The 27,774-nt window shown below is 42.2% G+C and overlaps 6 protein-coding genes and 2 non-coding genes across 13 annotated transcripts in view; 6 read left to right on the top strand and 2 right to left on the bottom strand.

Moving 5' to 3' along the window:
* Positions 1–5,186, top strand: part of LOC110177264 (uncharacterized) — a 42,442-nt gene extending 37,256 nt beyond the window's left edge. For all 3 annotated transcript variants that reach the window (XM_086839362.1, XM_086839361.1, XM_086839360.1), the window contains 4 exons: positions 1,666–1,925; positions 1,992–2,190; positions 2,262–2,368; positions 2,449–5,186. In XM_086839362.1, coding sequence (XP_086695488.1) covers positions 1,666–1,925; positions 1,992–2,190; positions 2,262–2,368; positions 2,449–2,580 — 698 coding nt within the window. In that variant the 3' untranslated portion in view covers positions 2,581–5,186. The remainder of the gene's footprint in view (positions 1–1,665; positions 1,926–1,991; positions 2,191–2,261; positions 2,369–2,448) is intronic.
* Positions 5,187–5,951: 765 nt separating this feature from the next.
* Positions 5,952–6,787, top strand: LOC110177239 (protein Turandot Z-like). Its single transcript, XM_020943874.2, has 2 exons — positions 5,952–6,038; positions 6,100–6,787. Exons 1-2 carry the CDS (start codon positions 6,016–6,018, stop codon positions 6,533–6,535), a joined length of 459 nt encoding a protein of 152 aa, XP_020799533.2. The 5' UTR covers positions 5,952–6,015; the 3' UTR covers positions 6,536–6,787.
* Positions 6,721–7,916, top strand: LOC110177263 (protein Turandot Z). Its single transcript, XM_020943913.2, has 2 exons — positions 6,721–7,348; positions 7,407–7,916. Exons 1-2 carry the CDS (start codon positions 7,323–7,325, stop codon positions 7,831–7,833), a joined length of 453 nt encoding a protein of 150 aa, XP_020799572.2. The 5' UTR covers positions 6,721–7,322; the 3' UTR covers positions 7,834–7,916.
* Positions 7,900–14,099, bottom strand: Grik (glutamate ionotropic receptor kainate). 4 transcript variants are annotated; one of them, XM_086839366.1, is made up of 14 exons: positions 13,990–14,099; positions 13,739–13,926; positions 13,359–13,522; positions 12,693–13,299; positions 12,337–12,494; positions 11,909–12,130; positions 11,628–11,834; positions 10,187–10,271; positions 9,849–10,125; positions 9,367–9,791; positions 9,194–9,309; positions 8,986–9,135; positions 8,675–8,821; positions 7,900–8,208 (listed from the first exon to the last, which is right to left on the bottom strand). In XM_086839366.1, the coding sequence occupies exons 1-14, from the start codon at positions 13,998–14,000 to the stop codon at positions 8,005–8,007; spliced, it is 2,961 nt and encodes a 986-aa protein (XP_086695492.1). In that variant the 5' UTR covers positions 14,001–14,099; the 3' UTR covers positions 7,900–8,004. The 4 variants fall into 4 exon arrangements, with proteins under 4 accessions (XP_086695492.1, XP_086695490.1, XP_020799379.2 ...); XM_086839364.1 differs by lacking the exon at positions 8,986–9,135 and having other exon boundaries at positions 13,990–14,096; XM_020943720.2 differs by lacking the exon at positions 8,986–9,135 and having other exon boundaries at positions 13,739–13,921; positions 13,985–14,054.
* On the top strand, positions 10,690–11,327 carry TotX (Turandot X). Its single transcript, XM_086839367.1, has one exon. It carries the CDS (start codon positions 10,718–10,720, stop codon positions 11,141–11,143), a length of 426 nt encoding a protein of 141 aa, XP_086695493.1. The 5' UTR covers positions 10,690–10,717; the 3' UTR covers positions 11,144–11,327.
* Positions 14,100–19,381: 5,282 nt separating the features above from the next.
* Positions 19,382–22,312, top strand: Ktl (BTB/POZ domain-containing protein Ktl). The gene has a single exon (XM_020943744.2). The coding sequence runs from the start codon at positions 19,598–19,600 to the stop codon at positions 20,282–20,284; it is 687 nt and encodes a 228-aa protein (XP_020799403.1). The 5' UTR covers positions 19,382–19,597; the 3' UTR covers positions 20,285–22,312.
* A 2,877-nt stretch (positions 22,313–25,189) lies between these two features.
* Positions 25,190–25,261, bottom strand: TRNAT-CGU (transfer RNA threonine (anticodon CGU)). Its single transcript has one exon. It is a non-coding gene; the product is annotated as a tRNA-Thr (tRNA).
* Positions 25,262–25,823: 562 nt separating this feature from the next.
* TRNAT-CGU (transfer RNA threonine (anticodon CGU)) lies at positions 25,824–25,895 on the top strand. Its single transcript has one exon. It is a non-coding gene; the product is annotated as a tRNA-Thr (tRNA).
* The last annotated feature ends 1,879 nt before the right edge of the window (positions 25,896–27,774 follow it).

Consider the following 27,774-nt stretch of genomic DNA (forward strand, 5'->3'; position numbering starts at 1 on the left):
GTCCCGGAATGAATCACATCCCCTGACAGAGGAATGTCTATGTCAGAATTCACAGATGGACGGGTTGCTAATTGGGAATGGTTGGAGCTTTGGATGCAACGCGGCCTAATTCGCGACCTCCCAATTAGGCAGGCTGGAGCGGGAGCACGGCCCAAATCATGGCCTGAAATATGTCACGTTTTACATGAATTTACGGACTCAAAAACGGACTGACAATGACAAATGCTAATTGCACTTTTCGCCATCTCAACGAATTGCCGCCCATAAAACCGTGAGCGATTCAAACGATTGCTGAGTTTTCCCAATCATTAATGGGTCAGAATTATTAGCGTTGTTAAAATGAGGGTGTGTCGCCGGCTCATTGGCCAATAAAAATGCAAATGAAGAAACGTTGTTTCGCTTAAATGAAAATTTTAAATAACCAAACCAATTTTCTAACTTGAGTAAATTATTCGGAGTGAATTAATCAGAGTTTTTATTGCAAACTGAAGGCGTGGTCAGTTAAATTCAAAACTCTGACAGTGATTGCCAAAAATGTTCAAAAATACTTTAAGAAATATGTATTAAAGAGTAGATATAACCTGCAAATTAAAAACGAAAAAATAATAATAATTATAATACTGTTGCGGTACACCCTCGCAATTATTAGTACTATATTCTGGAAGCTGAAGTTTATATATTTTTATTACATATTTGCCATTTTTAACATTTAAATTAAATCTGTTTAATATTGGGATAAGAAAAAAGAAAATTAGCTTAATTGGTTAGGGGTGGAAGGTTAATTTTTACATAGGGTTAAACCAATAGTTTAACTTAAAACAACAGGAAAGAACTCTAATATCGGGAAGCAGAAGTCTGTGAACCCTTGCAGTTTGCAATTTAATTATAAGATAAAATTGGAAATTTATCTTAACTAAGCTCAAAATATTAACATTATTTGAATCAATATTTATCGTTATTTTTATAAGATATTTTTTTTCGAGAATTCCGTAATTTGAAATCCTCATAAGAAAGCTAAAAAGTCTTTAATTTCAATTCGGCATGCCTTGCTATGTTAGTATTTATTATATTAATAAATCTGCATACTTAATTTAACATTTAGAAATATTAAAATTTTTGACAATTTTAATGATGTAACCCCTTATAAAATTTTGAAATTTAGAAAAAATTTTGAAATTTTATATTTCGACTGAAATAGATCGACTTGGTTATTAATGCTGATCAATAATAAATAAAATTTATAGGGTCGGAAATAACTCCTTCACGAGTTACAAGCTTCTGACTAAAAATAGAATGCCCTATGAACGCCGCAACGAAAGTGAACAATAGACACCTTTGTTTTGATGCTTGCCGTGGCGCAGAGGGTAGCGCAGTCGGCCGTCGCCGTGAAGTGGCGGGTTCAAACCCCAGTCCCGCATAGAACTTGTGAAAAACGGAAATAAGAGAATATTTGTGTATTTTTAACGCTTTTCGATGCGATTTCATCATGGCATAATAGTTTGGCTTTTCCGTAGCCGAACAATTTCCGCATGAATCGCAGATTAATTATAAGGGTTAATGCGCGTATCTACTGACATTTCGAATAATGAATGACAGTGCTTCGTGCAATTTCCGTACAATGAAAACTGTTTAATTTTTATTATTTTTATATTTTCACCCATTCAGCAACCACAAACTTTGTGGGCAAGTTCACGCAGAGTGTGCGCCGGATCGTCCAGGATGTGAAGGACGAGGGAGCGCCCAGCGGCATGACGCGGGACGAGGTGATCGAGACCAATGAGAGGCTGCGCTCCCTGCGCCTGCGACTCGAGGAGTCCTACGAGACGGCCAAGAAGGCGCTAATTAACCTAATGAACAAGTATGGTGACTCCAAGAGCCAGCGCAACATCTTCCAGCGCTATCCCATGCTCAAGCTGATGATAAAGGTTTGCAAATAGAAGTCAAGAGAGTAAACCTCAACTTTTAATTGTATTTTTCGATTGTGTTCACAGGAAGTCATTCGGCTGGAGACCCAGTACTGGACCCTGGTGGACATACCGCGCCAGGAGAAGCAGGAGACTGTGCCCTCCTATGTGATGCGCGCCTGCTCAATCATGGAGAAGACCCAGAAGTCCGGCGAGGGGGTCAAGACCTCCGCCCGATTGGCCGAGGAGGCGGCCGAGCGTCGGGAGCGCATGGAGCGATTAGAACGTGAGTAAATCTGATGAAAATAAATTGTAAATGAATTAAAATGTAAGCTCCTTGACCCCATTCGCACACAGATATGACAACGGCCCAAATCGAGCACGAGAATACGCAGCTGATAAACGACTTGTACCGCTTGCTGAAAAAGTATCTGGGCCTGCGGCACCTCATCCGGGTGCTGAAGGTATGTACATATGTGAATGGGAATCGGCCTGGGGGAACTACTTTTCATTGTAACTTTGAACCTTTTGTGTGACCCCGCAGGAAGAGTACGGCAGCTCAAAGATGTATCCGATATTTCCACGCTACACAATGCTCAAGGACATGATAAAGGGCATCATGCACGACCCGGACTACATGGAGGTGTGTCACGAGACGCTGGCCAACGCCAACTGAGCCGAGGGCACCGGAAATGGCAGGCGTCGCATGAGTGTCATTTGAGAGGGCCCAAAAACTAACAGCAATACCAATACCAATACGAGCGGCAGCCTACGTGGGCGCAGGACCTAGGACGACCTTTCGCCAGTGTACATGTGGCTGTGAGCTCAATTCGCATGCGAGTTTCTGTCATTCCGGAGTGATTTAGAATTTTTCCGTAAAAAACTTCTCGGAGCCACTGCGGAGCGCGTGGCTTCGGCAACAACACCTCTCTTTCCGGCCCCTCTAGCCAACACTCTTGAACACTCAAAGGCAAGCCAAGACAAACTAATCAAGGAACTAACCCACTAACTAACTACGCCTAGACCCCACCACCTACATACCACCCACCACCACCAACTGAACAAGGAACTATTTACACTACATTATCAAATACAAACACTCGAATACTCTTCGGCGCTAAAGTGCCCGCAAACAAACTAAAAGGCATTTATTTTAATGAACTTTTGAGATGAATACAAAGTAAAACCTACAAGATACAAAACTACAAACTACAATACAAACTACAAAATACAGAATACACGATATTTATTGATAGTGGCTAACGATGAACAAATATCAAATGGAAAGTAAATCAAACCTAACTTTGTGTAATTTGTATGAACTACAACCAAACTGAGCCTAATATTATACATATTTATATATACATATATACATATATATACATAGAGGACAAGAAAAATATAACCGAAACAAAACAACTGCAGCTGAGCGGTGCTGAGAATATAATAATAAATCTTTGGTTTGGCTTGACATTGCCTCTGCTTTATATATTTTAGATGTAACACATACAAGAACTGGTCGATTAGCAAAATGTTATTAAACTAATTACCGATGTGTATCAAACTATATTTGGTAAACCCCACACCTAGATGTATTACTTACCTAGTTAGACAATATGAGGGAATTATTCCCAATCGATGTAAACAAATGCGAGGACTCTGAACACCTTTTAAGACAACACCAATTCGCTGAGACGGAGACCATATCCTAGAACTACTTAGCTAACTGTTTTTTATTGTTAATTTTTCTCTTTTAACCTTTAACTACTTGTTAGTTTTAGTGACAAGCGATTGCTTTATGTGTGTATCGAAACGTTCAGCTTTAAGTCCTCTGCAAGCCACAAGCAAATGCAAATCTGGTGTTTAGACGCGACATGTGTGTGATTGTTGTGCGTAAACATGTATTTATTCGTTGTTGTACATACCGTGTAGCTTTATAACCCCCAATCCGAACACTCACTCAGTCACACAAGAGACCAAAAGGAAAACCTAGACGAGCTTACAACTTTTTACGAGAGCTAGAAAATCCACAATTTCCATTTATGTTATTCCAATATTCCTCGATGGGGAAACTGTTTTGTGTACAAGCCCACCTGAACGGGAGAGATTTAAAAGAATTTGTACACTAAATCGTCAGGACAGGACACTGGCAGAGCGGAAGGTCCTTCTCCCCTTCTCCAACTACACTAACACACCCACCGATACACCGAAGATAATGCTGGCAGGACATACATACATATCCGAATGCTAGTAAATCAGAAACAGACTCCAAAAGCCGCAGCCTATCAATGCGAGTGCAATTGAGTGCATAAATTAGTTGAGCGATTGTTTGCCTGTCTATTATATGCTTCACGGCGTCCGATTGCTGGTTAATTTACCCCCCTGCCCCCCCATTCTAACTTCAATGTTTCCAAACTATTTTAAATAGATATATTATATGCATTTTAGAGTCCGCCTGCCTCCCCCAGCGTTTCTCACATCACACAGACAGACATATGTTTAACACTAGCCTTTCCAAAAAACCACAAAAAACAAATAAACTGCAAAAGCAGGACAAACATTTGTATTAAATAAATCAAAATAGATAATTGAACGTTGGAAAATTAGCAAATTAATTATGCAAAAATCCGCACTATAAAGTGAATTATCATGTTTTCATTTACGGTTAAGCCTGGGCAATGTGTTCTGTTGTTTACGTAGTTAAATGTTGATCATTGAATTTGAATCTAAACGTGTTTTGCGGAATATGCTTAATGAGAAGGGATATCATTCGAAACATAATATACATATATGTGACATCTCCGCAATTATAGCTAATTAAAAAAACTAAAAACCGTAATGATCAGGTATTAAAGTTATGGAGTTAATCAAAATAAATTAACAGAGTTTAGGTGGAGTGAGTGAGTGCGTGAATGTGGCCCATGCAGGCGCAATGCAATATAGGATATAGACGGAACCAGTAGGGGCGATATTGCTGCATACCTGCAGAGGCATAAATAAATACTATAGTTATATATGGTAATGGTATTCGTATTATTATACAACTATACACGATAGACAACATATACACGTATACTCTATACAGACCCACAAGGGGATATTCGGTATTCCTACAACCAAAAAACTTCGTACAACTTTACCTTTTCAACATCTCAGTGTCTAACAAAAGCATTAAATGTATTTCCGCAAGGGAAGTTACCATTATATTGGATGTATCACTACAAATATGTGTCAAGACACTCGATAATATGAGGGAATCGATAAATATATTGATATTCAAAAGGACATCAAATGCTGTTTTATTTTAATACATTTTTTTTTCAGTGTTATTTCATCTCCTTATTTGGGTATAAAAACGTGTCCTTCGCGTTTGGAAATCTTAAAGCGAATGACAGAAAATTAGAATGTAATAATATAATCTTGTTAGGAAACAAATAACTAGTTAAAAATTATTTAAACAATATTTTAAATTATATTCTAAACCGTTAAGAACAGGGCTGAGCTGAACCTGGTTCATGTCTGTGATTTTGCACTGCTTATATCGACGAGCTTTCAGCGCCACCTGGTGCTCGTGTCCAGCAAGTGGCAGCACCAACTGCTTTATGCCGCTCAATTCAAATATTTTCAGAACAATCAGAATCAAAATAAAACCAAAAATGCACATATTTCATTATAAGAATATTATTTTTTGTACTTTTTACAGACATACATTCGAAGCCTAATAAAATATTTCTTTCCCTTCCGCATTTATAAGGTCAAACGTTATCTTAGACAACAAAATGTGCACATGCCTAATTATAAATTTGTATTAATATTTATAAATTCATGCATTCATTCAGAAAAACACAGACATGACCTGGGAGTTCGCAGAAACGGGAAATTATCAACTTATTAATTGTTACTCAGAAATTGCGAGCTTTGGCGATACGGGATTGAGATTGTCGGTTTTATTGCCCCCAAGAATCTCGGATTCCAAGAACCACGGATTATCTACTAATTGATTAGAGTTGTTTTGATTGTTTCACTGTCATGGTAAGCTGCCTTTATAAGGGATGCTTTGCCGGCTTTCACAATCACTGCATTAAGAGACTTTTTAAGAAATTGAGTGAAAATGATCTTTGCAATCCGCCTAAGGTAATAATATATGGAAACTCCATTTAATTTTTAAAATATATTAACAAATCATCAATTTCAGCTGTGTCCTGGCTGTGCTCTTCTGCCTGGCGAGCTGTGAAGGTGCCCAGACTAGGGATCAAGACCGCCAGAGGCTGCAGCAACTCCAAGTCCTAAGTAAGCGGGCGAACAACTCGAACACCCAGCTAAGGATCACCCATGAAGCCGTTCAGATCTACAAAAGATATAGGGGCCGGGCTGCAGCGGGGGTCAATGTGGAGAAGACGCTGAACAACAGAGTTCGGGACTTCGAGTCAAAGGTTGTGATCGTTGACGGTGTGCCAAGGCAGGGCGGTGCTTTCTGGGAGAGCATCAAGGGCGCGACCGGCCAAATTCCCGATGAAGCGTGGCAAACTGCCCAGAATTTTTTCAAAACTTCATCCAAGACATTGGTGGAAGGAATAGTCGCCTATCTGATGAACTTGCTAGTTCAAAGTGTAGGCGTTGTAGGGAAGTAGAGAAGGAGTGGCAAGTAGCAGGAGGAGGAGAAGAAAATTAAACTTATAAACATCTTTTTTGTCTAGAAAGAGATATATACATACAGCTAAGAGAATTGTATATTAAGAATAATATATGTAAATTAGGAAAGGCATATGGAATCTACTAAGCATTACTGACTACACTGTATTTTCATTGTCTAATTAAAATAATTCATATTCTGGAAGTAAAAAGAAAAAATACAAAATAAAGATTCTTAATCAGTTTAAAATTGTGGTAATTATTAATTAGAGACCTAATAAAATCGAATGACCTGAAAATTTGTTTTTAAATTTTAATGTCTTAAAGATGTCAGGGATTTATGTCAGCAATTGAATACAAGCAAGAAATAAAGCTGAAGTTTGTATACACTTGGAGTTGGCCTTGGGATCATGGGTTCGAAAGTGCAATCAAATATAACGAAGCCAAAAAAATATATATGTATATATTTTTTAAACGTCTCCTTCACTGTGTTTCAAGCTTCTGACTTTAATTAGAATGCTCTCCAAGGTTATACAAATCTATAATATTCTTTAGCTCAGATTTCCTTTTTTCTATATAAAGTCAACCTATTATCAATTGAATAATAATTTCATAATTTTATATAATAAATATTATAATTTTTAAGAAGTTATCAAGAAACTTGAATTCGAAGAAATCGTTTTATTTGTATACATAATATATATGATCAGAAAGCGTATAAAAGCGGCGCGGTTCGTGCTTTCAATAGCACTTCGTTGGCAAACTCTTAAGACAACTTAAGTGAACATGGGCTGCGTAATCATCCGACTAAGGTATTTGTGAAATAAGTTATTTGAAATTAAAAATATAAAATAATCTCCTTTGTAATAGCTGTGTCCTGGCTGTACTCATTTGCCTGTTGAGCACTGGAAATGCGGGAAGTATTAATTGGGATCGCCAGAGGCTCCAGCAACTCCATAATTTGAGCACGCAAACTACAAATCCTAGTACCCGAGTGGAGATTGCCTACGAAATGGTTGAGATGTACAAGAAGTATAGGGGTCAAGAGCATTCGGATATCGCAGAGGAGACTGAATTAAATGCTGGCGTTGATAATTTTGAGTCTAAGATTGAGCTCGTAGAAGGTGTGCCTAAGCAAGGAGCTGGCTTTAGGGATTTCTTCAGGGCAGATTGGATTCCCAATAATGTCAAGTCAGATGCAACTAATTTGGCTAAGAGTTCATCACAAGCCTTAATTGATGGCATCGCCAAATATCTTCTCAACAAACTTTGGTCATCTATAGGCCTGGCAAAGTAAAATATACTTGTATATATAGATATATATATAATGTGAAGCTAAAACATATTGAAAATAAATAAACGATTTTTAATTGCACAAAACTTCAATTTACAATTTTTATTGAATTTTTAAAAAACTAATTTCTTCTTAATTAGTGAAAGAGAATATGTTAATGTTCAATTTAAGCCATCATTTCTTAGCTTGGTTGTGCTTGCCAGTTGGCTCGACTTCTGAAACATCGTCGGGCAGTGAGTCCACGGACAGTGATGATCCCTTCGACTTGGAGCTGGCATTGGATCGTGATGAATTCTTGGGATACTTGACCGCCTTGGTGTTGCCAGAACATTGGATAATAAAGCGCAGCTCGTCAAGGAGCTCGGTTTTAAAGTTCACCTGATGAAGGATAAAGAGCCAGTGAACAGGATATAAAAATAAATGATTACAGAAATGTAAAGCAATCATGCAGGCAACTAACTTTGATCAGGCATGGTTAGAATATATTTTGAAACATGTTTGGTAAGGCACGATATATGTTTCGGTAAGTTAAGACATTACCACAGTTATATACAAAATACTAAAAATGGGAACATAAATGAATGTGTGGGAATAATCACCTCAATTAATGACTTAATTCGACACCAAATAACACGTATTATTTATCGGGTATAAACCCTGATTGATATGAGATTATTATTAGTGTGAAATGTTAGGTATTTTTGGCTCCGAGTTGTCGCTTTTGGGGAGCTGATGAATCAAGTTCGTTATTCAGATTAGGGCGACCTTTCCGCTCGCCAATTTTAGTCACGACACAGGCGACAGGCCATAATGCATATTTTTAGAGCCCCATCCGCATGGTTACCTTGTTCTCCCGCGCACTCAAGTAGAGGCTGACCACGCAATTAATCAGGCCGTAAATGCTGCCAAAGCAGCTGCCCACGAACATGACCAGATAGACGCCGCCCAGGTTGGCAAAGCCCAGCGAGGAGGCGTCCGAGTCGGGTACCTCCTGTGGGGTTTTCGACCAGAGTAGGAGATTTCGCGGTTAGCAAGCCGGAACCGGATACGGAACCGAAGTCGCAGTGCATGTCTGTGGGAGTGTGTGTGCTATTGGGGCAGGCCAGCTAATCGGATCGGAAGCTGGGGACAGGCTGGTAGTGTCCAGGCAGATACCTTGTTCTCATCGCTGCGCTCCTTCACGCCCAGCACCATTTCGAGCAGGGAGACAAAGATGCCGAAGAAGGAGCCCACGCCCATCACCAGGAAGACGCCGCCCAGGTTGCTAATCTCCAATGCCACGGCGCCAGAGTCCTCGGCCGCGTCCTGCACACACCCACACATGCACCAGCTGGCAGAGATTGGGATTAGGGTCGAGACTTACCGAACAGGCTCCACCGCCGCGCTTCTCCTGCCACCACTTGGTCTTCATCTTGGTCAGCAATCCCTGCTCCTGCATCTCGAGAATGGCCTGGCTCAGCGTGTCCCTGTACGGCCAGTCTGAAATTCAACAGTGTTAGGATCTGTATTTATAAAGCATTTGGGACAGCGATCTACTCTTCCGCATGGCTATGCCGTAGCCCTTCTCATCCAGCAGCGGTCCCACTTGGGTGAGCGTGCAGCGCCGCTCAGTGATGTACTCAATGGTGGTGGACTCCATTAGAAAGGCATAGTTGGTGTTCTCCACACGGTCCACGCCGTCCTGATTTGAGCTGGTCATGAACTGAGGATTGTCCCGCATGAATTCGTACATTCGCTGGTAGGTGGGATAGTTGGATTCCTTGAAGAAGGTAAAGGTGCTGCCGCCAATCTTGGCCCCATAGTTTACACCTCCCTTATTCTTCGACAGGTCATCGGCATTGTTGATGGGAGTGGTCAAGGTCTCCACAGTGAGAAAGGCCGCCAGATTGGCCGTGTATGAGGAGACAAGGATTAGAGTAAAGAACCACCAGGATGCGGCCACTGCCCGCGTTGAGTAGGCCCTGGAAAGTGAGTGAATTCCTTAGTAGTAAATCAGCAAAACCAGAAGATATACCTACTTGGGGGCCAGCTCGGATCCCTGCTGGAGCAAAGCTCCTACAGAGAACCACAGACAGTTGGCAAAGCTAAACTGATTCTCCAGCTCCGTGGGCTCCTCGATGCAGGGATAGGGATTATCCCACTCCGCTGGCGAGAGCCTGCCCAGCACGAACATGCTAATAGAGACGCCCATGTAGGCCAGACCCAACCAGAGCCAGACTTCCCCGGAGAAGGGGGACATGAAGGAGAATAACTTGGGAGGCTCTTTCATCGGCTTACGGAACAGAATGGCAATTCCTAGAAAGCATAAAGATATTATTAGTATTTCAATAAGTATACATTGTTTTCTGTGACTTACCCAGACTCATGAAGGGTATTGTAAAGTCGACGCCACTCTCCCGCTCTGATGTCATGGTCAGGTCAGTTATTCCCATGTCAGCGCGCTAATCAAATATGAAAGTTTATGTAATGACCTCTATTTACTTGTGCGTGCATTGGAATGCATAAATGTATGTACAAATAGAAATGAATATGTAAATATTGCGCATACGCCTGGTTGGGCAACAACCTTTAAATTATTCATTCCAAACTAAAAAGCTCACAGGTCGTGAAATCGATGGGTAAATAAGAACAATTGCCAAAGAAATATGACCCTGAATTTCAATTAGAATATTCAAAGAGAATACTTTCCGATGCACAAATTACATTGACCTGAACTGTAGATTATTAATTAAATAGACTGAATGTTTTTCTGGTGAAATAAATTATCAGCAATGGTTTTGTTTTCTTTAACATAATATAGTATTCCCATTAATCGAGATAGGGAGCACTCCGATTTGCTATAAAATGCTTAGCTATTGCTTCACCTTTTCAGTACTGAGATCTCACAATGAGGGTTTACTTCGGCTGCCTTGTAACATTGATTATTTACGTCCTATTTTCGGTGGGAGATTCTCAATATGATGCCGACCGAAGTCGCATTCTGGACACCGTTCACGGTCTCAATGTTACTCGATTCACATTGGAGAGGAATATTCCGGAGCTGATTGAGTTCTACCGTCGTTACCCAAATGCTGTTCCACTGACCCAGGCCGAGAAAGAAGATTTTGAACAGTTCATCACGGAATATAAACGTGTTCCGAACCAATTAGTTGACGGAGTACCAGCCCAGGGAGGAGCTGTTACCACCATTGTTGGAATTTTTGCTGGTAAATTAGGCTTCCACTACATTTATAAACTGTTTAGGCAAAAGAAGGATGATGAACAAAAGCAATCGACACCGTCGAGTCAGAATAATGATAAGGTTTACTTATAGTTTTGTAATCGAATCGTAAATCTTATTATTTACATGCATATGCAAAGCTCAGATAACCTTTCATTTAAAAAAATTAATTGCCTCGGATTTCCAGGAATTATTAAAGATTAAAAGCTATATTTTATTCTCGGAAATCCAGTTCAGAAATTCAATAATAAATATCAAAATTCAATAATATGTGAAATATTCTGTGTTTATATAAACAAGTTGGAATGTGTTCAAGGTTGTGAAAAGGGAAAAGCTAAGCTGCGGAATCTCCTTATATATTAGTTAATCTACCAAACCTATTAATTTAAGTCAATGATAAAAAAGAGTCCTCCATTTATGGCTGCGTAAACGATTGCGTTAACGATGATGACAGCTTTTATGGGCAGACAATGCAAATCAATAAACACACAAGTTGGACAAAGGACTCTCAGGCTCAGTGATTTAAATGGCTGTCGATGAGGGAATCCCGATTAGATTTATGTCCCCCGAAACTTACATTATCCATTATCTCGCGCAACATGCCATTCCACTCGCCTGTCTTAGGGTCGATTCCACCATATTTGTTGTCCACCTGAAGGCGAAAGGTGTAGCTAAAGCCGAGTTTCTTGGACAGCTCGTCGATGAGCTCGATGCCAAAGCCCTCGAACTGATCGTTACCCTCCAGCTTCTCGGATGTCTCCTTCAGCATGCCATAGGGTTCGCTCTGCAAAGATAATAAGAATAGACCCAGTCAGCCAGTAAAGTGCAAAGGCCAAAGGCCAAAGTTCAGCCACTCACAATGGCCGTGATGACGACAAAGCTCTTGTTCACCAGCGAACGCATATCCGGCTCCAAAGAGTGCGCCGGGGCCGGCCGGTCCTCCTGGAAACCATCCTCGGCACTCCACTGGCCAATCTTTTGCATCCCCGACACCGCCAACTCGATGACCTCCAGCTCGAAATCCGTGCGCAGGCCCTCGTAGTCGAAGCGAATGGGACCCGTGAGGCCATTCAGCGTTAGCTGCGGACCGAGACTCGTTGCATGAGTTATTCAGAATCAGTGAGTGTTATTTTCAACACAGAGAGAAAGTTTACTACCTTTAATAATACTAAATAATATTAAAATTATGAAATATCTGCTCCTATTTAATTCGGTCTTAATGTGGCTAGTGAATAGTACTTTAACTCTACAAACTTATATATTTTTATACGGTTCACTTTACCCACCGACTTCATGTAGTTGACGAGAGTGTAGCCCTTATCCCAGGCACTGTCATCGCCACAGCTGAGGGACACTGGCCGGAAGTTCACATGCTTGTAGGTCTCGGCCAGGAGCTGAACGCCATCGTAGACCAAGGCCATGCTGTTGGTCAGGGGGCAGGACACTGGGGGAAGTCATAAAGGATAACGTCATTTATCATTTCTGGCCCCAGTCGCGTCGAGGCCATGAAAGTGCAATTCAATTATTTAAATTCACTCATGCGAATGGATTTCGGATTGGCATAAATTGTCTAGATCCAGGGCCACGCCACGACACCTTCAGGTGGGACTTCCGTCCTGTCCTGTCCTCTAATTTGATTTACCGTTCTGGAAAGGTTCCTCGCTCTCGTAGAGGGCCTTGGCCACCTCCTGCACCTGCTCGCTGTCGGGGGAGACCAGACGCAGACCGGTGATATTGGAGCCGGCATGCTGGTAGGGCTCCAGGTCCATGGTGTGCCAGTCCAGGTTCCCTATGATGTAGCGATAGTCGCTGGTCACCAGACCCACCTGCTGGGCCTGTTTAAAGAACTCGGGCAGCGTGGCCATGGATCCCACCACCACGAAGGAGAAGTCCTCCGCATTGCGGATCCGCCTTAGCACGTTGCGATAGTTCCCGTTGAGATCCAGCTCATAACGCCGCACCGTGACAGTGGGTCCTGCCGTGCCGTACATCTGGAGCAGTTCCCGCACTGTGGGCAGGTACTCCCCCGACTCGTAGATAACCGTGAAGCTCTCCCAGCCCAATGCCGCCACCATGTCCCGGAGGGCCTCTGCCAACACGGCCGGATGTGGGTGCAGATTGATGGTCGGCAATTGGGCCCCAAAGTCCCAGCGCGTGTCCAGGAAGGGCAGTTCCTTGGCGTCGCAAATACTCATCGCGTGACGGGCAGCCAAATTGGTGGTGGGCCCAAACACGGCCACCAGATTTTGCTGCAAATAAGTGGAGAATATTTGATTTTTGGCACCACAAGTTAACTAGGAACACTCACCCGCAGCATCTTGCAGAGCTTCTTGGAGGTCTCAAACGAGTTTCCCGGCTCAATGGCAACGGACACTCCATGCAACTGCAGCTCTTCGTTTTCCTCATTTGCCTTGCTGATGGCCAGGTGGAAAATCTTCTCAATATCCGGTTCAGTGTTCTCGTGAATAAGTCCTAAGATAGTGCCAACAGAGAGAGAGAGAGCGCTTGTGACATAGATTCTTTGCTCTTTGTTTTGCTTTTCAGCTTCTGTTTATATTTTTATTTAGCGAATTCGGCGCCCTCTCGGATGGCCCACGGTGCGTATGCGGCATAAAAATACATGACACATTTGCATGCCGCACTTGCTTGGCTGCTTATGTAATGCCGTGAAAAGTGCACTTGACTCACCCACATTTGTCCGCTCCCCGTGGCAACATCCAAGGAAAACCATAAGAAAACTCAATAATGTGAAGCCAAGTGGAAAACTCCTGCCGGCTGCCTTAGTTCTCCAGGATTGCATCTTTCGCATGCCTTTGCTGCCGCCGCCGAGAAATGTATTCAGTGATTCATAAATATTTTCAACGCTTTTGACTGAGCTGAGAATTTTGAAATTATTTTAAATTAAATGCGGAATTCTTTGCTGTCTTTGTTCACCGAACTAAATTTGCATTTCTCTGCAAATTCTGCAGGCTGTCCGACACGACCGGGTATGAGAATGAAAGTGGCTAAAAGTGCACGAAAAGACGGCCAACAGAAAAACTGGCGTTAGTGCTGCTGATCAGCTGATAAATTCGCCACGTATATTTTTAGCCCTGCGAAAGACTTTCGTTTTATGAATTAAAGCGCTTGTGTTTGGCCATCGAAAAAGTTTCCGCAACTCTATGTAATCGAATCACACTTCTGCTCCATTGGAGCCTGGAAAAACTCTGCAGCCGGATTAATTAGATAAGCCCCACCTTTTTAGCGCCAATTTAACGCGGCGCCCCGAAATGGATCCAAACAGAAAGTTCGAGTGTGCAGAAACTTGAAAATAAATCCGCCACACCAACAAAACGTGCACAGCATACAATTCGAAGGCTAATGGAAATGGACACTGGAGCAGAGCAAACAATTTGGACATGAACTTGGCACTTAGACACTAGAAATGGATATTAAAAACTCTCAAAAATCGATAACAACTTAAATAAGAAGAGTTGTTTTACAAATAATAAATCAATTTCAAAGTTCAAAACTATTTATCATTGAAGAGTATCTCTTTGAAATTTCAGTTATTCAGGAAATAAGGTTTCCCTGACTCTCCCTTTCAGACTGTGTTGCACAAAGTTGTTGCCTTGAATGGTAGATATCCGGCGGATAATAGGGGGTTTTATGGGGCTGTATACAGCAGGGAGCATAAATAAAATAAGACAAGAACGAAAATAGCCGAATGCAATGGTCGGAGAGATTGAAAACAGCTTTCTGCGAAATTTGTTGTGGCCCCACGGACGTGCAACAAGCGTCGATAAGTGCAGAAAAGGAATGGAGGAGGGTCTGCCACTATGGTTGTAAACAAATTCATTGCATTTCGTCCGGGCCGGGCATCTGATGGTGGCCAGGATGCTGTGAAGCTGCGATGCTGGGATGCTGGGATTCTGGGTTGCTGGTGCAGATGGTGCAAATTGTAGTGGTGCCTGTTATTGCTCTTGCCAGGGACGTGCGCTCCACTTGTGGATTTTTGAAGGCCCAGCACGATTTATGGGCCGGGCTTTGAATAATCCATTTAGAGCATGTAAAGCGTCATGCGGACCCCGCCCGAACATCTCTTATTTTTTTTAATAATGATGCCGAGGCTGAAATGTAAAAAATTGCTACATAAAGCAACTCTTGCACACATAAAGCCCCCGGCCGTCGTGCCGGAAGGTTTTTGTGTGTTCCATACTTTCGGGCATGTCCTTCACACACAATGCCATTAAGAAGGAGAAGGAGAAGGTGGTGGGAGGAGTGGGCGGTGTATGCCATGGAAATGGGCGTGTTCGCTTGAAGCAAACTGTTGCTGTCAGCAGTGAATAAAATCAACGTCTCCGTCAACATCGGGCCACCTGGCTTGGCTGCAGTCCAGGATGCATTTATCCCCGAGCTTCGCATTTAAAATTAACGACCTTAAGTCCTGCCTGCCAGCTCGCTCGTAGAATTCCCTGATCGCTTGAAAACTCGAACTTAAGCCAGTGCTTGAGTGAAGGACGCTGGGATTTAAAGTCATTAAGTTACATAGTTTTTAATGTACAATAAAAAGTAAGAGTGTAAATTGGAAAACTTTTAAGAGTTAACTATGTTGCAATGCAAGAAATCTGTGAGGATTCTGACTACTCTTAAAAGTATATCAAACCTTGAAATAAATTCTTAAATTCTTCTTATCGAAATGAGTAAAAGATAGGGTATTCTACACTACTAAACCAGCCTCACAGTTCGTCACCCGCATGGTGTTAAATTGCCCAGCAGCTAGGCGCTCGCATTTGCATTTACATAACCGTGTGCCGACGTCAATGTATCTTGAGGATACGCAGCTACAGATGCAGAAGCAGATGCAGATGCAGAGGCACTCGCCGCATGCCTGAGCGTGCATTTTAAGCTGGTAAAATCCCTGGCATTATGCACACGCATACGAATACCAGTAGTTATATGAACTTACCAACACGGACACTATATGCATTTGCATAAGTGCTAGACCAGGTCCTTGAGCTGCCTTTAACTAGTGGCAATTAGTAGAAGCCCCGCGACAAATTCATTTTAGGCACGCATTTGAACAATGTGGCAATCTATGAGCCGAGTTTGCAGGCAAACATTTCACGGCTTATAATTATTTTAAAATATTAAAGGGGAGTGATTTAATTTAGTAAGGTTTACCACTCTGTACATTTAACTAAGTGAAATTTAAAGTCCTTTAATTTAATACATATACCAAATATGACAGTCTTTTGTATTCAATACAAATATTGCGTATTGAATCAGTACAAGAAAAATGTATTCATTTAAACTCTTTATGATCTACGATCTCTAGACACCAAGCTATGAATATAAAGTGTCCTTGGCATTTCCAGTGATAAGCTTATAAACGTTCAGTTTATATTTTTAAAAACCCCTCCTAAGGAGAAAAAGATTTGTTGACTCAACCAATTCTGATTTCATTTGATTTGATTTGTTTTGGTTTTGAGTTCTGGGGCATGCCAATTCTGTTTGCTCAGCCAATGCCGCCAGTGCGCCACATTTATTGGGGGGAAATCAAATGCAAAATTTGCACTGGAAATTTGATTGACACTCGTGGCCGTGAGGAATGTGAGCGTTTATTTTTGGGACTGCCAAATGGCTTCAACGAGGTCATAACAGACCTGTAAGAGAAAGAGCGTGAAAAGGCTAACGCCTGGAAGGGCTTTCTCCTTTCACGCTTTGTCGCTTAGTCGGCTTAGTCAACCCCTACCGTCCCCTTAAAAGACGCCTTTTTTCCCCAAGAGGGAAACCAGAAACTGACAGTCTCGAAAGGTAAACATGCAAACAAACCCAGAAATAGCATGCAAACGGCTCTGGCTAAGTGAGGGACGACAATTTGGCGTGTTGTCAAAACAAAGTGCTCCAGCGCATAGATACACACGGATGCCAGAGTGTGGTGTGTGCGGGTGTGAGGTTGTGCGGGTGTGAGGTTGTGCGGGTGTGAGGTTGTGCGGGTGTCTTACCGCCAGACAAAATCAATTTGAATCGCGCCAGTCAGCCAGACAAACAGGCAGCATTCACGGCACCACCTCCGGAATGGCGGAATGGACAGAATGCCACCCATGAAAGCCACAAGAGAGCCTGGCCACCTAACACCCCATACACCACACACTCCACACACTCCATACACACACACGCCACAAGCTCGCACATAGATGCAGGCATCGCGTAATGGCGCGTAAAGTGTTGCGCCATCTTAATGCGTGCCAAAAACCACAATTTCATGGCTGCGAGTGGCGCCACTGCCTCAAGGGATGGAAGTAGGCCCAGCTTCTGATAAGGAACACCAGCATTAGCCGGATAGTGAGACGGAGGGAGGAGACAGGAGGAGGCGTTGGGAAAACTGCCGCCGGAAACGGAAGTGAGTGGAGTAAGCAAGCGAAGCCAAAGCAAAGGGTTTGTGCAAGTTGAACGCTCTAAAAGCCCACACCACACAGACTGGAGGTTGCCAAGCTTTCATTGCAATTAGCCGAAGGCTTTTACACAAGGAGAAAAAGGTATAAGTTATACCGAAATATATGTTTGATTTCTTTAGCCATTCATTCCATTCATCCATTCATCGTTTTTAAATGTTATTTTCATTGATTCTGTTGATAATTAATACTTTATTGAATTTCTTGGTTTTATACTAATACTATTAATAGTAATATTAAACCAAGTAATTTAATGTAGTATCAATTTGACAATTAAAATAAATCTGTAGCATGTAACCTAAGGATCCATGGTTTTTATTGAATATAAGAAAATTTTCAACATTTTTTTTATACCCTTGCAGGTTAGTAGATTTCAGTCGGTGAAGGAGTCATTTCCGACCCTATAAACCATATATAGTATTGATCAGCATTAACAGCTGAATCAATCTAGCTATGTCCGGACCAAATTTAATTTTTTCAACATTTTCCAAAATTTCAAAATTTTAAAAGGGGTTACATCATTAAAATTGTCATAAATTTATAAAAAATTAAATTTCAAACTAAGTATACAGATTTGTTAACCCAATAAAAACTAGCACAGAAAAGCTTTCCGAATCGAAATTAATGAATTTTTTGCTTAGTTATGATCGATCGCAGATTTGACCTCATTATCCTTTAAGGATATACAAATTTCGGCTTTTTAGAGTTAAGTTAACTTAGTTAACTAGAAAGGAGTTTTTATTTGAAATTATAAATTCATTTATGAAGCTACGCAGAAAAAGTTCGAATTGTATATGCAATGCCTTGAAGTTTTCTACAGTTTGTTGCTAAGATATTTATTTTTATTTAACAGAAACCCACCTTATAATCATATTTTTCTCTGCCTGTGCTCCTTGTGTGTATCTCCAACGCCTCTCGACCATGTCAAAGGGCTAACTGGGATGAAGAGAGACAGAGACAGAGAGAGAGAGAGAGAGAGTAGGCCAAAATGCTGCGTATTCGCTATTGCCTGCTGTTGTTGTTGTTGATTCAATTGCAGCGAGTCGCACGCAGGATATATTCCATGGAATGTTAACGGCGAGCACGGCAGGAGCAGCAAGAGCAAACAGGTGAGCTGCCAGGCAGTCTGCTGTGACCCTGCGAGCCCTGCGGAGAGTGGCCCATTTGGCACAGGGCCAAAAACTGGCCGAGTCGGCCCAACCAGTTGCATTTGCAGGGCCACAGCCACTGCCACTGCCACTGTCAGTGCCTGCTGCGGGCTGTTAATGTCAGTGTCACGGTGTCAAATTGTCAGCGCCTGTTGCCACTCGGAAGCATGCCCCCTTGTCCCCATTGAAAATTTATGGGCGGGAGGGGGAAAAACCGCTGGATAGTTGGCATGCCAGGGCATAAAGTATGTGCGACGCCTTAAAGTATGCGCCATGTGCCATAATTTGCTGTGACATGGCTGCGAACTTTGCCCGAAAAATGAACACACTTTACGCCAGCTGAATGCTAATGTCCTTACACCCTCCCATCACACTGGCAATTCGAATACAATTTAAGCAGCATCATTCGCATTAGCCCACCGAGTAATCCAGCATATTGGACATTACGTATACGCACTGCGGACCCTCATCAAATTAATAACATGCGGGGAAAAGAGCGGCTAGCAACCCTTCTGTGGCGCATATGCCAGAAATATGCGTGCACATTTTTGAAATTTAACCACTTGTTAAACAATAATATCAAATATCACAACAAAGGCAACGTGTGCGCAGGCCACAGAGCAGGAGAGCGTTCTCTCTCGCGCGCGTGTGTTCTCATTCCCCAATGCATACACACAAATGTACACCAACGGGCGAGTGAAAAGCGCTTCCTTTTGGCCAGGCCAAGAGACCCAGCTCCCGCAGCTCCACAGTTCGAAACGAGACCTCAGCGAGTGCGGACGCGTTTGGCGGGACAAAGTCGAAAGAGAAGCGCTGTAAACAAACCCAAGTAGTTGTGGTCCGTGATTGCACCAGAGTGTCGCGAGTGTCCAGTGTCCGGTGTCCGGTGTCCGTGTGTGCCTGGCCAACTCCATATGTGTGTAGATTAACTAATCGTTGAGGATATCCAAAGCGAAAGCGGCATGCCGGAAATCATCGAGCTGAATGTCGGCGGCGTGAGCTACACCACCACGCTGGCCACGCTGCTGCAGGACAAGAGCACGCTGCTGGCCGAGCTCTTTGGCGAGGGGCGCGATTCCCTGGCCAAGGACAGCAAGGGTCGCTACTTCCTGGACCGCGACGGTGTCCTCTTCCGCTACATCCTGGACTTCCTGCGCGACAAGGCACTGCATCTGCCGGAGGGATTCCGCGAACGCCAGCGGCTGCTTCGCGAGGCGGAGCACTTCAAGCTAACGGCCATGCTGGAGAGCATCCGTGGTGAACGGGATGCCCGACCGCCAGGCTGCATCACGATCGGCTACCGTGGCAGCTTCCAGTTCGGCAAGGACGGACTGGCCGACGTCAAGTTCCGGAAACTGTCGCGCATCCTGGTCTGCGGCCGTGTGGCCCAGTGCCGCGAGGTCTTCGGCGACACGCTGAACGAGTCCCGGGATCCGGATCATGGCGGCCCGGACCGCTACACCTCGCGTTTCTTCCTGAAGCACTGCTTTATTGAGCAGGCCTTCGACAATCTGCACGATCATGGATACCGCATGGCCGGCAGCTGTGGATCGGGCACCGCTGGATCTGCGGCGGAGCCCAAGCCGGGAGTGGACACGGAGGAGAATCGCTGGAATCACTACAACGAGTTCGTCTTCATCCGGGATTAAGGCCGCAGAGGAAGCACTCGAGACCACAACAACCACCCACCCACCCACCACCACCACAACCACCTCCCAATCCAGCTCTGTATCCCCATGTTTCGTTCAGTGTTCCAAGTACTCTACGGGATCCAGCCGGGATCAGGAGGTCGCGCAGAATACAACGGTTTGAGTTATAAACCCACCTCTCTCAATATACAAATGGGAACATTTTAAATGTACAATCCACACCACACAAGGTCTAGAAAATTGTTGTTGACTTAGATAACTTAATGAGGCCAGAGCAGAGCACATAAACATCTGCTAATTTGACTTCTCCCCCGTTGCATTTTCCCACTAATTGAATACTTTGCGCTGCGAGTTAAACTATAAATCTGGGGGCCATCAAATTGGATATTCCAGGCGGACTCTTTGATGAATAGAAGGCGAATTCGGATTTACTAGCTGACAAACAAGTGAAAACAAATTGGCCAGAGCGGGTAACTAAAACAAAGCGAACATTTTATTAGCCCCAGAGCAGAGTAAACATGAGGCAGTGGAGAACACTAAACAGATCCGAATCGATGAAATATATTCAAACGAATTAAGCAAGAGAGAAACTACAAATGGGAGACCTCCACCAAGACCAAGATGGATAAACACTTATTCTGTGGTCAACCAATCACACTAAAATCACACTGAACAATTTGAAATACGGGTTACTCTTTGAAAAAACAACTAAACTAACGAAATACTGTAGCAGCAGATACCACAAGCAACCGAACTCAAGCTCTCCAGTAGGGGCAAGGCAGCGATGCCACGTTTAAAGTTTTATTAGTCTTATAAAAGTCGAAACTTGAAGTAAAGAATATACATAACTGTAGAAAATAGGAAGCGGCAGACAGCAGGTGGCCGGGATATATAAGCCCGCAATCCATAAAACTCGAACACAAATCGATATTAGAAATACATTTACTATACAAACAACAGCGGCTGTCATAAGATATGCCCTTTTGCAAAAAACTCTTGAGTCTCTGACAAGGCAGAAATACATTTATGGCCGCCACATTTGGCAAGATAGTTTTTGAGAGCGATAAAATCTGGTCCTAAAAACTCTACAAGATTTAATAGAAAATAGTTCAACCCGTGCAGCAATTACCATTCATATTCCCCACTCACTAACAATCTCACTCACACTCATCATTTGTCAATGCAAAGGGCGAAAAAACTACCTGAATTCGATTCCGATTTTTTAGTGAGAGCTGTAATGAGAAATGCCAAAAACCAAATGGTCACAAGGACTTCCAAAAACTCGACACATACAAAACTAAATTTGCTGAACCTTAGAGCTCTGTTATTATTGATTTTTTGTTCGCATTGGGAGCGGATTCATTGAAACGTTTTTCGCTGACATATCTGGCATCGCATTTTCAACATTTCCGCAGGTTTGTTATTGAATCCGTGTCCGTGTCCGTATCCGTGTCCGTGTCCGCGAACACGAACTCGAACATTTATATTGCATAAAACGGCACTAGGATTGTGGGAAATCTGAAATGAAAATGCCGATACAAAACACTCATGAAATACACGAGAACACATTGTATAAAACTATAAATTCCTTAAATCGTGTGTAAAGAGGCGAGTTGCATATGTAGTCATCAACAATAACGCGGAAAAAAAACTATTAAGCTCCATTATATACTGACTCCGGTCTCTTACACAGATAATATATATGAATCGATATATACATATATCTTTATATACCTAATTAAATATTAAAACAATTGTCGATATTGAAAGTATCTTATAAATGTTTAGTATTATATGTAATTGAATCCGAACGGAGACGGCAGTGGCGAAGGTATTGTATCATTAATTAAATTAAACTGAAACTAATTTAAATTAACTAAACGAAATGTAAAATGTATTTAGAGAAGCGCAAAAGTAAAACTGCTAAAATAGCCTATCAAAGTGCGACTAAGCAAACATATATATGTATGTAAAGAGGTACAACTTGCGGAAAGCGAAAACCCAGCAATAAATTAAAGAAACCCAAAAGCCACACTCAGGTATTTGATTGGGGACGCAGGTGAGTGGGTTAGCAGGATAGCTCTCCTTTTTAAGGTTTGCCCCTAATTAATAGAACATTCGGGCGGCGCACAACATTTCGCTGCTGCATTATTAAATCCAATGAATAAATTATCTTTTTCTCGGGCCCAATTCTCTGACATTGATAGCGCCATATAAAATTTATGAACAGACTGCTCTCAACTCGCGACAGCTCATTAAAATTGACGGCTAAACAAATAAAAACAAAAAATGCAAACACAATCATAAAGGAATCAAATATACATTGAAAATAAAATAAACAACCCAGCCAGCCAGTCAGCCAACCAGCCCAGGCATAGCCAACAAAAATAAGAGGACAAACAATGGCAAACAAAACTTTTGCGGGGGAGCGCGGAGCAAACATCAGGCTCAAAAGTTGGCTAGAACAAAAACGTATATAAATGGCTGAAAGCCGGGAGATGAATGAAGGCGACCATTAAAGCGGCAGCAACAATTCCTCATTTGTTTAAATTCAAAGCAGGCAACAGTCATTCTCTTGGCAGCAACAAACACAACTTGGGTGCGGGGGCGCCTGAGAAATGCTGAAATTAAAAGGGAAAATGCTTTCTTGTTTTTCGCAATTTCCCTCTTTGTGTATGCGCTGTGAGTGTGTGTGTGTGTGTGTGTATGTGTTGTGCGTGTTGAAGGGTGTGCTTGAGAGCCTCAGAAAAGGTATACCAATAAAAGGGAAACGAGAGTTGGCGCCAATCGGAAATGCACTGCCTAAAAGCCTGGCCCGAAACACGAGCTTCGCCCCGAGATGAGCCGACATGCCACCTGCATACTAAGCAACAAGCCAGGATTTTTTTTTCCCCATCTCTTTATGGCCAAAGTATCTGGGTGAAGGACGAAGGACGGACGAGCCGGGTATATGGGGTGGTGGTTATTGACTGTGCGAACTCAAGATGTACACAATATGCAAATTGCGGGTCCAGAATGAGGTAAGATAGCAGGAGCCAACTCCACGGTGAATTTTGGTATCTGCTGTGCGCATATAAATTACACAGCAAATCCTTCGCTGCACTGGAAAAAACAGAAGTTTGAGAACTAATAATAAATAATAAATAATAATAAAATGTATATAAAATCAAGGAGATGTTATTTATAATGTATAAAATTGGAATACCCTTCAAGGGAATAAAAAGGGAACATTTTTTATTAGATACCACATATTTATTCTTTGAAATATTTTAAGGATCCTTAAATTATATGCTTTTAAAGCCTTTTTCTCTCTGCACCCCACCCCAAGCCCCCACACACACGCACCCATAAAGGAAAGAGGCGGCGGATATGTTGTCAATTTCTGAGCCGGGAAAATGAAATGATGCCTTTTTGTCTCTTACGGTAAATTACCTTGATTTGATTTTGCCATTGCCAAGTTGGCCCCGTTGATTAACATTTTCCCGGTGCTCAGTGACAGAAGAAAAGGCGGCACCCTGCCATTTTCAATTAGTCTTAACTTGAGAAGGAGACGACGGCTGGAGGCTATGGCCGTCCAACAACAAAAGGCACAAGGACTCGTCGTCACCGGCGGCAGTGTCATCTGCGTGTCTTATTAATTCATAAATACGAATTTAACATAGGTCGTGGCGAGATTTAAAGCTGCCCCCAATATGGCATCTCATTTAGTGACGAATATGCCAGCACTTTGGAGCTTTTGTGGCTTAACTTGCCTTGTGGTTAACTTTATTGCGGCGCCGCATAAAACGTGTGGCATACTTCGTCGGGGCACTCATTAATTACCATAGCTCTGAGGCTCTGAGTGTACGTGAGTATTAAATTAAGGGTTATTTAAACCAGGTTGAAAGCCTACCGAAATATGTATTTCCCTGGCCCTCCGGTAAGTATCAAACTTTTGGATAATTACCAAAACCAATGAACTCTCGACCTACCGAAACCTCGAGTAATTAAAAATCAGAGGAAATTTCAAGACTCTTGACTCTAAAATTTATGCTCAGCACTCAGACCTGGAATACCTTAAAGTATTTTATTTATATCCTTAAGTATTTGATTCATATCCTTTAAATCCAAGCAGAAACAACCAACCAGCTCTTCATTAGGCCAGGACAGAATGTGCTTTGACCATTCACTGGATTGCTATGCTAGTTTTATTGGCCAGAGATAAACCAAATTCGCAATAAATTAAGTGCGACCACTTAATAGGCTTATTGATTTAACCTTATCTGAAATGAGGCACGATAATTGTAATTAAGATAAGTTTAGGCCAAGTTCTGTGCGTCGTATTGGTTGCCAGCCATGTTTGCAATTTGCTTAAATTTACTTTTATTTCCGTCTTTTATGCCGACACAAACATTTTGCCTAATATTGGCCAAAACACAAACAAACCAGAGGCGCGTACACAAATGTGGGGTCCGAAGTAAGTATGTACATATGTACTAGGGAGAGTATATAATGATTGCACGTCCACATATGTTTGTCCGCCCAGCTTCCCACCCAGCTACATGGCCATAATGACCGCATCATTCACCATACAGACCCCGAAACCCTATTTACAACTCGTATTTGCCGTTAGTTTTAAAGGCCTACACGTGCGCCCGGCCAGTGTGCAGTGTGTGCGTTAGTACGCCAGTCATAAAATAACACTTGAGGCCAAGAAGAGCAACGTAACTAGTTATGGCTTTCACGCATTTTTCTCCTTCGCCAATCGGAATGCCAGGCCCCTAACAATCAACCATGGGGTTCCCCTTGCATACCAAGGCGATGAAAATGCATAACACTATATCAACACACTATAAAACTGTAAAAAAGAATGAAAACTTTATAAATAAATACAGATAAAAAATAAAAATGTACACTTCCCAAAGCTGCCTCCTGTGAGGGTTGAACTCACGGCCTTTGGTTTACGAGACCAACGCTCTACCACTGAGCTAAAGAGGCTACGTGTTGGCGGCCGCCAAATGGCACATACGAAACTAACGCCGAGAGAAAGGAGGGAGTGAGAAAGTGGAGAGAGCGACGAATGAGCGCATGCTCAGTGGCAGGAATTTAATTTATAAATTCCGAGTTGTTAGATTTCATGTCTAAGTAAAACGTAATTAGAAATATTTACTTTCCTAAAATTGCATTTAAATTAAAAGAGAAGTAATTGAAGAGTTCTTGTTGGTTTCCCTTATCTTTAAATATTTTCTTGAACACCATATTTTTTTCCTCCTGGGAATATTAAACAACTAATAATAAATGTTATTTAGTTAGTAAATATATAAAACATAATGAATTCTTAATTATTGCATTAAGTTAATACTTATAGTTATTAGTGCTAATTAATAGTTATACCACAAACTGTTGCTTCCATATTTATTAATTGCCATAACATGAGTCACGATCTTCTCACTTTCATCCCTGTCGCACTATCTCTTTCTCATTGGTTGTTATCTCTCCTTGCTTTCCCCGACTCTCTGAGCGCTGGCTTGTATAGGCATTTGGCGGCGCTCTTGGCATCGCCTCTTTAGCTCAGTGGTAGAGCGTTGGTCTCGTAAACCAAAGGCCGTGAGTTCAACCCTCACAGGAGGCAACTTTGGAGAATATTAGTTTTTATTTTTTTTTATTTTTCTTTTAGAACTATTTCCAATTTCTTATTTTATTTATGCCTGCCAATTTAGATAATTTAACATAGCTATCGTTTTGTAGATGTTCTTCTGTGAAACTATTTTAATAACCTATGAATAGTATCTTTTGCGGCATCTCAAGATAAGATATGTGGCAATTAGCTAAACAGCATCCAAATGGGCCATAAGTATATGATTATTTACAGCAAACACACTCCCGGAGGCTATTAACTAATAGACCACCATATTTTGTAATTGCAGTATGCATTAGAGAGCTAATATGTGGCTATCCATCACGATAGTCTGACTGCCACATGCTTTATCGCCGGCAGTGTCTCCTGGTGTTGACCAAGGTCCATCATTCATTGTCAGAAACTCACATATGACGGGAACACACAGGCGCATGCCACTCAGATTCAGCATTATGTGTGTGCCACAAGGCGGAAATGCCTTGTGGCAGCTCCAAATGAAAGTATTTCCCCCTGGCCAGCCCCCCTTGGACATAAATTCAAATTTACCCCGACTCCAAAAGGCTTTTTCCCGGGCAAAATACAAGCCATTAGCTGTTTGTTGTCCGACCTTGGCTTTGTTTCAACTTGAGCAGCCAGTGACAAATTCACTTGTCACACAACACAATTGCGGTGAGTGATGGCGGCTGCTCCCAACTTTAGGTGCTTCGGATGGTATATATGTATACTACAAAGCTGGGAATGGGCTCGAAGAACGCAATCCACCAGATGTCAGAGATATGTGAGTGACAATTGTATTAGTTACAAATTGAACAGCCCAATCCACAGAGAGAAAAAATAAATTAATGTTTGATAACAAACTGATTGAAATCGAAATACAAACCTTCTTGATATCATTTATATATAATATTGTATTAAATTCTTTAAACGTAATAGTTTAAAAAGAGAGTAGTCCATACCAAAGAGGAAAAGGACTTTGCGACAAATGTATAAGAGTGATTTCTTTAGGAATATATAACCATATTGATGGCCTTATTTCGGAAATGTTTTTTCTGTGTAAAGCCAGGCCCAAGGCAAGGCCAAAACAACTAGCGGTGGGGCACGCAAACGAGCCATTAACACCCGCCATAACTAGAGCCATAAACAAGAGGTCCTGTAGCACAAAGCCAGGACAACAACAAGGCCTCTCGTCGTGTATACTGTGATAAAATCGCGATAAAGGTAATGCGGGGGTCGGAACCAATTAATATCAAAGTCGATAGGGGTAGTTTTCGGCCAGGCTTAGTTGACAGTTGTGTTAATCACAACCTGACAAGCGTAATAACGTGGACTTCTGGCGCATGAACTCAGAGTATCCTTTTGGGGTAGGCCTCATGACATGTATGTTTACTGTTCTACTATTTACTCTCGTCGTCGGCTGAGTGATTTACGCAACGGCGTTGGCCAAATTAATTGCCACTAATCAAGTGATTTGAATTTTTCATGCACGCGCCTCGTAAAAGGGGTTCCCTCTGTTCTTATTCAAGTCGGCTCCATTAGAAGGCAGCATAAAACAATTTATGGTGTTTTATAGCATCACTAATTGCACGCAAGCGCGGGCCCTGATTAATTGCTGTCAAAAATGGAATTAGGAAGAGAGTCCCGTGGCAGGGGGTCTTAACTTGGCGTAAACACTGCCACATGTTTATTGATTTTCCGCTCACACACAGGGAGACGACGCACAGCTGATAAATGAAGCTAAACGGCCAAATTTATAACCGAACTCAGGGCCGAACCAACCGAAAGCAGCAGGCGAAAATTAAAGAAAATAGCCGGAGAAGCACGCCCGAAAATCGTTGGGCCAAGAAGCTAATTTATGGCCAGCTGCCCAACGAGT

Source organism: Drosophila serrata, unplaced genomic scaffold, assembly GCF_035046125.1.
Source record: "Drosophila serrata isolate PLE 108 unplaced genomic scaffold, ASM3504612v1 contig_364, whole genome shotgun sequence".
Lineage (NCBI taxonomy): Eukaryota > Metazoa > Arthropoda > Insecta > Diptera > Drosophilidae > Drosophila > Drosophila serrata.

Bases quoted from the DNA above. Each gene is read 5' to 3' on its own strand.
- Grik (XM_086839366.1), bottom strand. The intron at 10,126-10,186 runs GTAAGTCACAGA...TATGCTTTCTAG, and splicing joins AATACCCTTCATGAGTCTGG to GAATTGCCATTCTGTTCCGT. The intron at 9,136-9,193 runs GTAAGTCTCGAC...GGGTGTGTGCAG, and splicing joins GCGGCGGTGGAGCCTGTTCG to GACGCGGCCGAGGACTCTGG.
- Ktl (XM_020943744.2), top strand. From the start codon at position 19,598: ATGCCGGAAATCATCGAGCTGAATGTCGGCGGCGTGAGCTACACCACC.
- LOC110177239 (XM_020943874.2), top strand. From the start codon at position 6,016: ATGATCTTTGCAATCCGCCTAAG. The intron at 6,039-6,099 runs GTAATAATATAT...CATCAATTTCAG, and splicing joins ATCTTTGCAATCCGCCTAAG to CTGTGTCCTGGCTGTGCTCT.
- LOC110177263 (XM_020943913.2), top strand. From the start codon at position 7,323: ATGGGCTGCGTAATCATCCGACTAAG. The intron at 7,349-7,406 runs GTATTTGTGAAA...CCTTTGTAATAG, and splicing joins TGCGTAATCATCCGACTAAG to CTGTGTCCTGGCTGTACTCA.
- TotX (XM_086839367.1), top strand. From the start codon at position 10,718: ATGAGGGTTTACTTCGGCTGCCTTGTAACATTGATTATTTACGTCCTA.